General features: G+C 43.1%; 1 protein-coding gene across 2 annotated transcripts; it reads left to right on the forward strand.

The window, feature by feature from the left end:
• Positions 1-906: 906 nt before the first annotated feature.
• Positions 907-10101, forward strand: emp2 (epithelial membrane protein 2). Of its 2 annotated transcripts, XM_084570101.1 has the most exons (5): positions 907-1049; positions 6198-6380; positions 6469-6577; positions 6657-6797; positions 7781-10101. In XM_084570101.1, the coding sequence occupies exons 2-5, from the start codon at positions 6303-6305 to the stop codon at positions 7948-7950; spliced, it is 498 nt and encodes a 165-aa protein (XP_084426227.1). In that variant the 5' UTR covers positions 907-1049; positions 6198-6302; the 3' UTR covers positions 7951-10101. The 2 variants fall into 2 exon arrangements, with proteins under 2 accessions (XP_084426227.1, XP_084426228.1); XM_084570102.1 differs by lacking the exon at positions 907-1049 and having other exon boundaries at positions 5885-6380.
• The last annotated feature ends 710 nt before the right edge of the window (positions 10102-10811 follow it).

Below are 10811 nucleotides of genomic sequence, written 5' to 3' on the forward strand. Positions count from 1 at the left end.
TGCTCAAATTAAACGTGGGCGGAGCCTGCTCAGGCCATGGATGCTGACCAATCAGGAACAAGGGTGTCTCCTCTAGCTCTGTTGTTTTTTATCTTTTACAGGTAAATATGTGGAATGAAAGAGTTTAACAGAGCGAAGTCCAAACCACATGAATCACACACTGAACTCAAATATGACAGAGAATAGAATGACTGGCTGTTGTGAAATCTGTTTGTGAGAATGTCTGCAGGAACTTTTCTGTTTTTTTGGCAGCGACTGAAGTGAAGGACTTGTGATGGTAATGAGCGGTGGCAGCCAGGTGGAGAACGGACTCCAGAAACGTTACGATCGGAAAATCCAGCTGTGTGCCCACTGTGGAAGGAGGAGGAGGAGGAGGAGAATAATAAAAGTAAAGAGGTATTCTCTGCTGAAGCAGGAGGATATAAATGGAAGAAGTCCTCCAGTCCTGCAGGAAAGTGGCTCAGCTCCAACGCTTGGGCCATGAATGAAACAAGCTCCAATCATTTCCCCCCTCCCTGCGCCCCTGCCACCTTTTCAGTATTCCTTCCAGTCTTCATGCCTTCCTCTCCTTGACTTTTCATCCACTTTTATCTTTTTCATTTCCTTTTGCCTCCCCCTCTCTCTCCCCCTCTCCCTCCCTCCCTCCTCCCTCTGTCTAGCATGTGAGGAAACTTTTAAACTTCCTCTTCAGGATGATTTTTTTTTTTTCCTCCGTGGACGTTTTTCCCGCCGAGCCCCAAATTCTTGCCACCAGTTTTCATGCACACACACACACACACACACACACACACATGCACACAAACTCATATGTTTACATAGACACACACACACACACATAGAGAAACCACACCCAGGTCCCAGAGCCCTCCCACACTCGACAGCCGGGCCAGGGAACGTGCATTTTTTTGGTTTGTTTTTGGGACTACGCTCTGAACTCCAGCTGCCACACTCTGTCACTGTTTTCCTGCAGTATTTCAGCTCTCCCTTCACTCTCCCTCTGTCTTTTCCTTCCCCCCAAACATCTGGAGCCCCTCGTTCCTCCTCACACGGTGAGTGAGCTTTTATTTTTATCATTCTTTTTGTTTTCTTTAAAGTTTTGCACGTAGCTGTTAGAGGAGCCTCCTCTGACCCTGGTTCAGCTTCATGTGAGGTCAGTTTTTAGCCTTTTTATTTACAACTGTGAGAAAAGCTTCAAAACTCCTGAAACTTGTCCCATCCTGGACTCCGGAGCAGCACCTCTCTGCTCTCAGGCGTTTGGTTAGGGTAATTGTGTTTGATGATTTCTCACTGGGTACTTTTAAAGGATCCCTCGCAGCTTGTTTTCCCCTCGGGGTATTTTTACACAGATCGTAACTCAGGCTCAGACGTCGGAAATGAAAGGGGCGTTGTCAGGCACCAGAGTGAGTGACTGAGTGACTGAGTGACTGAGTGAAATGTGTTCATTTAAATGCACTGAATGGATGCTGAGTAATTTGAGGAAAAAAAGTAGTTTTTTGGGAACAGACGCAGGAGACGTGTTCTGTCGCTCACTAAGCTTTGTTTTTATTTAATTTGAACTGAATCAGGACAGACTGTCCTTGTGTTACCTTTTACAAATGGCTTTATAAATGTAAATTGCATTTATTTAACTGCTAAATTAGTGTAAAGTAATACTATTAGATTGTGACTTTGATGTTTCTCATCAGATCCAGTCTTTGCATACTTTGTAAAAAGCTCAGTTTTAGTCTAAATTGTACATCTGATGACTTTTGCAGTTTTCTATCACGGGTGGCGCCCCCTTGTGGTTGAGAACAAGAAGGTTAGAGGAGTTTAAAGCTTTAGAGGAGGTACCTGCCTCCGTCTGATGGACGATCAAATCAGTTTTAATATCAGATGAGCAGCAGACGTCTTTTATAAACATGTACAGGTTCAAGCAGCGACATGCTAAAGGGAACTGGTGCACACCAACGTCCTGGGGCTGCAGATCTACAGGAGGATATTTACTTAAAGTGGAATTAAAAGCTCCTCAGACTTTTATTAAACTCGGTTCTTATTCTATAATATGTGAAGAAATGTGTTAAATATTTGAAAGAATGGGAGCTGAACGTGGTCCTCATTACCTGCATGGTTTAAAGGTGTGACTTCCTGCAGGGAGTCATCTGGAGTCGGCTCCTTGTTGTTTAGCGACACTGTGCAGCGTTCATCTCAAACTATTTCCTGTCACGCTGAAAGCAGCAGGAGTGGGATTAGACGGAGAGCGTTTAATGGGTGACAACGAGAAGAAAAAGGACAGTGGTTGAAATGATGAAGTGATTACTCAGCACCGTCCCTCCAGGAATGTGTGAAAAGAGACTCAGACGCCTCGAAAGCATGTTCTGGTCCAACATGAAGGAATTCCTGCGTCAGAGGGAGGCCTTTAAAGCCAGCAGGAAACCAGACGGCTGCATGTGTCCCTGAAAACCTCTTTAAAACCAAACTTTTAGTTCAGTTCCAGAGAAGCTCTAACATTTATGTTTTCTCAGCTGAGACTGAGTTTAAGGTTCAACAACATGGACAGTTTAGTTTTTTGTTCTTCTGGGATAAACACACAACGAGCCGCTGCATCGGCTTCAACTGGTGATATGAAGACATTGTGGAAAACAAAATGAAGCCCTCGAGACAAAACATGAGCCTGAATCTGAACAAGTTTTCCAGAGTGAAGGTGGATGAAGGGCCAGAGGGCTCCACTGGAAGTCTGCTGGTCCCTCTTCTCTTTCCCAATCAGAGTTTCCATGGCCAAAGACCAAAAAGAGAGAGAGACACAGACAATTAGAGAGACAGAGAGACAGAATGGGACAACGGGAGAGAGAGGGAGAGAGTCAGAGGCCCAGTTAAGTCTGTGGCTTTGTGTTTTATGAAAAGAGTAAAAAAGGACATTAAAAGTCAGCATTTTCCACCGGGGCAAAAAGAATCAGCACACAGTCCCCCAGCCTCCTATTATAAGGCTGAGTGGAGAGGAGGAATGGCTGTCTGTCTGTCTGTCTGTCTGTCTGTCTGTCAGACTCTCTCTCTCTGTTTCAGGGTTTCAGCCAAGAAGTTAGAACCCGTCCCGTTAATAAAACGTACGCTGTTAAAAAGCTGCCGATGGGGATAAAACACGCTCCTTCTCTTTTTTTTTTTTCCGACTGTGGTCGAGTGGGTTTCATAAACGACTGAAAACCAGATTTAAATCATCTCTGAGTGACGTTAGAGACGTTACCCTGACAGACGGGCTGCCACCTGTAGACAGGTCCTCTGATTGACCGTCCACAGCTGAGAGAAGTGCCTTTTATTACAGATAACGGTGCTTTATGTCCTGCATGCTGCAGTAGCAGCTGCTGCCTGGTGTCAGACTGAGAATCAGAGCTTTGTCATTTTATTAGAGCGAGACGCCTCCACAGCTCACAGGGCTTCAAGTTACTGTGTCTACATGGACTCTAGTTATTATATAGAAAATATATATATATATCCATCCATCCTATCTGCTCCATGTGGGCTAAACGTCAGGGGAGGAGCTTAAAGGAGGGACAGAAACAAACAAGATGAACCAAGATGGACTCTATGTGGACAGAGACGATGGAGACGTGGAGACATCTTGGTCGTCTTCTAAGACTCTACACATTCAGGACTGGAGGAGGACATGGAGGAGGACATGAAGGAGGAGATGAAGGAGGACATGGAGGAGGACATGGAGGAGGACATGGAGGAGGACATGAAGGAGGAGATGAAGGAGGACATGGAGGAGGACATGGAGGAGGAGATGAAGGAGGACACGGAGGAGTACATACTACTTTTTGTTCTTCTTCGTCTCATTTCCTCCTCCTTCTACTCCTCCATGTTCTTCTCTTGGTTCTTCTTCCTCCTCTGCCTATTTCCTCTACTTTTCCTTCTTCTTCTTCCTCCTCCTCCTCCTCCTCCTCCTGCTTCTTCTTCTTCTTCTGTTCTATTTCCAGTAGATCAGTGATCAGAACGGTTGATCTGGTTGAAGGTTGAAGGCGTTGTGTTGGATCCTCAGACTCCTCAGGTGTAAATGTTGAAGGAAGTTGTGCGTTAGAATGACCCCTCAGGCTTTTCTCCTTTAACCATATTTATTTATGTCTAAGTAGTTTGTGTTTGCTCAATAAAACCAGAGTCATCTGTCGTGTTAACCTCCATGATGAAATACAGTTTCTATGATAATTAGTTAAACAACAAATGTTTTAACGAAGCAAACACAAGAAAGAAGAAGAACAGAAATAATGAACAGCACCATGAAGCAGGTCACAGAGCCTCTCAGTCCGACTCGTTTTAATTAACTCTGGTTTTATGTGGTTGTTGCATGTGTGTTGGTTTAGACTCATGTTTTTGTTTTTCTCTTTTCCCTCCATTTTCCTCCAATCGGGTTCTTCCTGTACCTCCCTCCCTCTCTCGCTCCTCCTCCTCTTCCTCCTCCTCCCTTCAGCAGCTGTGTGTGTGTTTGTGTGTCTGTACATTTCGACTCAGATCGTTTTCTGTTTTCTAAGACCGTACCGTTGGTTTTACTCTGACTTCTCTGTGCATCATTGTTAAATCTATCTGCTCAAATCATTGAAATGTCGTAAATAATTATCTAGAAGTTCAGAGAGTTCTGGATCTGCAGAAACCAGAGTAAACATCAGATCAGACCTGTCAATCCAACACATATCCTTTAACAAACACTCTGTTATGCACATATATTACTGGATTGAAAACCTTTAATTCTGCATAACTTCAATCCTTGATATAATTTAAACCGGTGATTTATATAAAAACTGAAAGAAATTTGCTCCAGAGGCTGAAACTGTTTTTAATACCAGGCTGGAAACATGTTTATTTCTGCTTCAAAGATTTTAACATGGAGGTCTCTGGGGAGTGACTCCACGTCAGAGCCAGTTTATGGGATGTTTCCTCTTGATATAAAAAGTAAAGCGACTAAACTAAATCAACATAATCGTGTTTAAAAGTTAATATTCCTGCAGACATTTTAATTCTCCGATCATTGAGTTTAAACCAGACCGTTATGCATATATCTTTCCGTCTCCCCCCTCATCCCCCACCTCAGACAGGGAGGACCCCACCACCACATGCTCGCACACAGAAAACGGTGGTCTGCTTCCTGTTGGCGTAGGCTGTTTTTACTGTGACTCCATTTTAGCGGAGAAGGCTAATTCCTCTGCTGTCTGGCTGTGTGTGTGTGTGTGTGTGTGTGTGTGTGCATACGTGTGTGCGCTCACATGTGCTTTTAAACACGCTTGTGCCTCCTCAGCTTCTGAGGCAGAAATCAGAATCATATGTGGAGTTTAATGTCGCCGCTAGACGCTCATTTTGGTCACAGAGGTTTCAGACGTTCTCACATTATTTCATAAAACCGTCGGTAAATCTGCCCTCGGGTTTTTAGCTTCGCTTAGCACAACTCTATCCTGGATCAACTAAGAAACGGTTTTATGCATGAAGGAAGACAAAATAAAAAGATTAAAAAATAAATGTAGAAGAAGCTCTATAAAAAAAAGCAACCAGGTCTGAGTGGAGGATCACGTCTGTTATTATTACTGTCAACAGTCTGAACGCCTTAAAGCCACTACAGTAATTTTGTTTGCTTTAAATGATCAATATGGAGCAAGAAGAGATTGTAAAGTCTGGATACTGACATCATCTGTGTTTAGTTCTGTCTGCCTCTGGACCTGAAGTCAGTTCCTGCAGAATGAAGACTCTGCACATAGGAAGTGTTCATCGAAGCTACTGGTAGCTGTTCTTAGGTGGACAGAAGAAGAATAATAAGAATGCAAACTGTTAAAAAGAAGGTGCTGAGGCTGAGTGGGGAGCTGCTGAGCCCTGCTCCCAGTGTGTATAAATGAACGGAGTGTAAAGCTGATTGGATGGACATGAACTAGATGCTGAGAGCGTCAGACCAGACATCCTGAGGTTTTCTTATCATTAAATCAGAGTCTGTTCTCCACTCGTACTAAACAATCAACCATAGACTGTATATAAATATGGACCACGCGTCTCCACTTCCTTGCACTGGCCAAACTGGCGCCATCGATATCTATGCCCCGCCCACACTTCCTCCAGACTCACTCTCGTTTCATTAACACTGCGCTCTGTTGGATGTTGATGCTTTCAGCTGCAGTTTATTTTAGTTTTCTGTTTCATGCCCTTCTGCGTCTCATTGTTGTCTTACACATCAACCTGTGTCTCTTCAGACAGATCCTTTTCACGTGAGAGTCCTTCATCCTGACCGTCACCCGTCAGTAACCTGTCCCACAGTCCGTCAGGTTTCTAACTGTCCCGAGCCGTGAACAGCAGCCATGTTGGTGATCTTAGCCTTCATCATCCTCTTCCATCTGGCTGCAGCCATCCTGCTCTTCGTCGCCACCCTTCACAATGTGAGTACAGTGTCTGGTGATCACACCTGGACATGGAGGAGCAGGTCTAAAACATGTTTTTAACCGCCCTGACTCCTCCCTGCTGTAGGCATGGTGGGTGGTGTCAACACCGGGACGGGACGTCATCTACACTGACCTGTGGTACTCCTGTAACGCCACCTGCATCCCCGTGGAGAACAGCCACACCAGTGAAGCAGGTAAGACAGCGTGGATGATTTTAACTCAAGTCTGTGTTAGAGTTTATGTGTTGACGCCTCCGTTCCTCTCTGTCCTCAGCGTATCTGCAGGCAGTCCAGGCGACCATGATCCTGGCTATCATCTTATGCTGCGTCAGCTTCTTTGTCTTCATCCTTCAGCTGTTCAGGATCAAACAAGGAGAGAGATTCGTCTTCACCGCTGTCATCCAGCTCTTGGCCTGTATGTACAATATGTATTTAATTCATAGACTGTATAAAGATGGACGGTGGAACAGCTCCTCTAAAGTGAAGCCAAAGCAAGTAGAGCTCCCCCTGGTGTCTGGCTGCAGTATAGGTCATAAGCTCCACCCCCTCCATGTTAGTGGGCGGGACTTGGGTTAACTAAAACACTAAAATACACGTCAAATACATTTTTTTTCAAGGATGGTTTCTGTCATTTTATATAGTTAATGTAATGTTGATGAATGTTCAGTTTTTTGGATAAGTTTCGTTTTAGTTTTTGGACAAAACAGGATGTGACATAATGGCGTCTACCGGTTGCCATGCCAACTGCTCCATAAAGCGGCCCCGTGGAACTGTGAGAGTTGTAAAAACAATTTTTAAAAAGAAGTCCAGAGTATAATCCATCATGTCCTTGTAACAGGTGGAGGTAGAGCAGAGCGTAGTATTAATTAAACTAAAACATGAGTGAGTCTGGAGGAAGTGTGGGCGGGGCATCAATATCACGGCTCCGCGTGGCTCCACCCTCAGACCGTACTGATCAGACTCTGGCTCCAAACTCACAAGATGGCGCCGCCCGTATCCCCGGGAAAATAGAGTCAGTTTGAACAATGAGAGGAAGAGGAGACATGTTGTACATATTTATATACAGACTGTGTTTTCATTGCTCAGTGCAGCTGTTGTCACGTTTTTTGGGGAACGTAGAAGATCATTTAAAGTCCCCATGAAACAGATAGCTCAGACACTTAACACAGAGAGAGGAAAACATTTAATTGGATGAGAAACTAGAACTGTCCCCTGAGTGCAGGATGAGTCATCAGCATTATTATTTGAGCCAGATACTGTCATGTAATGCAAGACAACATCTGATCAGATTTTGTGGGGACTTTAAATTCTTTGACTAACCCGTTTATAAGAGGACAGCAGGTTAAACATTTCTCTGTTTACGCTGAGTAACGTCCTCCTCATCTCTGCTCCTCCCAGCTCTGTGCGTCATGATTGCAGCGTCCATCTACACGGCTCAGAAGGAAAGCTTCCACACGGAGAGTCTACAGAAAGGCTCCTACGGCTCCTCTTACATCCTGGCCTGGATCAGCTTCCCCATGACCCTCATCAGCGGCGTCATGTACCTGGTGCTCAGGAAGCGCAAATAGAGGCGTCGGGCTCAGCGTGCAGGAAACTCGGGAAACCCAAACATGCAAATAGGAACTTGGACACAAAAGAACTAATTTTCCTCAACAAACACACAATCTTGGTCTAACCTCGAGTCACAGCTTCAGATCCAGAAAACACATTTTCATTTCGTGGTTCTTACTGAATGTGGCAAAGATGCATGAGGACGGACGCAGTCGGCCTTCGGTGCTGGTAGTTGTTTGATGGTGGTTTGGTGTCTCTTAGAGAATTTAATTCATTTATATTTCCCACATTAATGAGAAAGTTCATCATTTCACCCCCCGGTATCTATCTGCATTTGATCAGATGTTTATAAGTGCAGCCTGTACATTACTAATAGAAACTAAAGTGACATCTGTATTTAGATCTGAGAGGAAGACGTCAGTAAATAGAGTCTGAAGGAATCAGAACGATGGCCGACAGCTGATCTGCTGCATGGAAGAAGCTCTTTGCTGCATTTAGTAAGAACATAACCTTCACTTGTCTCCTCCTCTTGTCTCCTTGTCTCCTGCTTCCTACCGTCTCTAATGATAGGACCATTTAAAAAAAACAAACAAGAAGACACATGTGGAGATTTGTCTGCCCGGGACACATCAGCTGGACGTTCCAACGGGGTCCATACTTCTTTTTATTCTTTCTTGAAGCTTTAGTCAACTGAATTTACTTTGTACATATTTGCTGTGTTTGTATAGTTGAGGTAAAACTCAGATAATAAAAGTCTATATATTAAAACAGAATCTCATGTTAACTGTAGCGTACAGGAAGTGTAGTAAAGTAGAATAATATGTAGGATTTTAATATTCTTATGTTACTGACTTGTGCTTTAATGTTGAACCAGTGACGTTGCTGTGATATTTGGGATTTAAAACGTCTGAAGCAGAAACGTGCAAACTTGAAAAATGAATGAACATTTCTCTGTTGTTTTGTTCACGGCCTCAGCGAAACAAAGACTAAAGCTATTTATTGTTTCAAACCACTGTTCTGTCTGTAGACATGTAGGAAGTCATGAAGTTTTCACGTAGTTTCCCTCTTTGGTCCATTAATGGAACAAACTGCGTTTAATACCCATAGGTTTGGTTCTGTTCTCTACCAGAAACCTTCCCCCTGATTTATTTCTAACTCCGGTCTTATGGGCTTTAGAGTTGGATGAAGCTGCAGGGACCGAAAACATTTTATGGAAAGAATTTCATCTTGGACTCGTTGGCTCCTTCAGAGATGCACTGGGTTCAGTTTGGTCCCTTAGAGCCCTGAAAACTGAGCTCTGCAGTGATGAAGAATCAGGGAAAACTAATAGAAGTGAAGCGTCTTTGCTCTGTTATCTGAAGTCGATACTTGAAAACGAACAAAAACACATTCGAGGCCAAGATTGTCACGTTTGTTACTCACTCATTTGTTGTTTTTGTGTCTCACTGACTAATACGCCTCCTGTTAGAAAGCATGATTTCATCTTTCATCAAATCCCTGAACGTTAATCTGTTAATCTCTGTATCAAAGATCTCTTTATATCTGAGTCCAGTCTTCTTGTCACATCTTAAACGCTGCAGACATTCATGATTAATCCCACGGCCATTACTGTCAAATCATTTCAAGTCATAGAAGCCAAAACTTTATTTATGGGGATTTTATTTTTATTTTCATTTTATTTTATTGCAGTTGAGACATTTCTTATTCCTGATGAAGTATTAATTCCTCACTGATTGAGTCTCGTGTTGCTCTGTTTTGTTCTATCAATGTGTTCAGAACTTAAATTAAACTGTTCATTTTATTGCATGAGTTTTTTTTGTTAGTTTTGATAAATTCTTCTTTGTTTCTGTTTGTTATTGTTTTAGGTTAATAAAATTACAACCTGTTATTTATGCTGAGTTTGAGTTTCTACATTCAGCTCCAGTGGTGAGACGCTGTCTGCTGCTGCCTCCTGGTGGACTGACAGGGAACTACACCACAGAATCAGAATCAGCTGTAATGGCCAAGTATGAGCACATACAGGGAATCTGACTCTCTTGTACTGAAACAACTTAAATAAGTGAAAGAAAAATAAAATAAAATAAAATAAATCTCAATCTGTACACATAAAATATAGGATAAGAGCAGATATATACACCAAACCAGGGTTTTGTACAGTGACTATATACAGTAGTGCAGAGTTATTGTTTTATTGTTCATGTGGATGGTCTCACACTCTGTGACTGCTCAGAGCTCATCAGAGCGACAGCCCCGGGGGAAGAAACTGTCCTTGTGGTTCCGGGTGGTTTTGGCGTACAGCGCTGAACCAGCACAAAAAAACACCTTCCTCCAAGAATGTGCTGAGTAAACACTACATGATGCAACCAAGACAGAAGGACACGGAACCAAATCTGTGAAGGTCCTCAGTCATCCAGGTCACAGTATGTCTAAGAAACAAGCAAAGACAGCTGGACCTGACGTCAAGAAACCTTTAGCTCTTTAGCTTGTGTGATGACTCCACTAGCCTATAGAACATACATACATACAGAAACCTGTTTTCCATTAAATTAAACTTTAAAATCCCTACAAATACCTTTAAATGTACCTATTTTTTGTCATTATTGGGCCAGATACTGACATATAGTACAAGACAACACTTTAACATCTAATCAGATTTTGTGGGGACTTTAAATTCTTTGACTAACCCATTTATAATCTAAAGGGTCAATGAGTCTGCAGAGGACAGCAGGTTAAACATTTCTCTGTTTACACTGAGTAACGTCCTCCTCATCTCTGCTCCTCCCAGCTCTGTGCCTTCATCAGCCTTATCAGCCTTTCTCTACGAGAAATAAAAACTCTAATGTTGATCTGCACGTTATGTTTCAGCCCTTGAGCCAAT

Source organism: Chelon labrosus, assembly GCF_963514085.1.
Source record: "Chelon labrosus genome assembly, chromosome: 21".
NCBI lineage: Eukaryota > Metazoa > Chordata > Actinopteri > Mugiliformes > Mugilidae > Chelon > Chelon labrosus.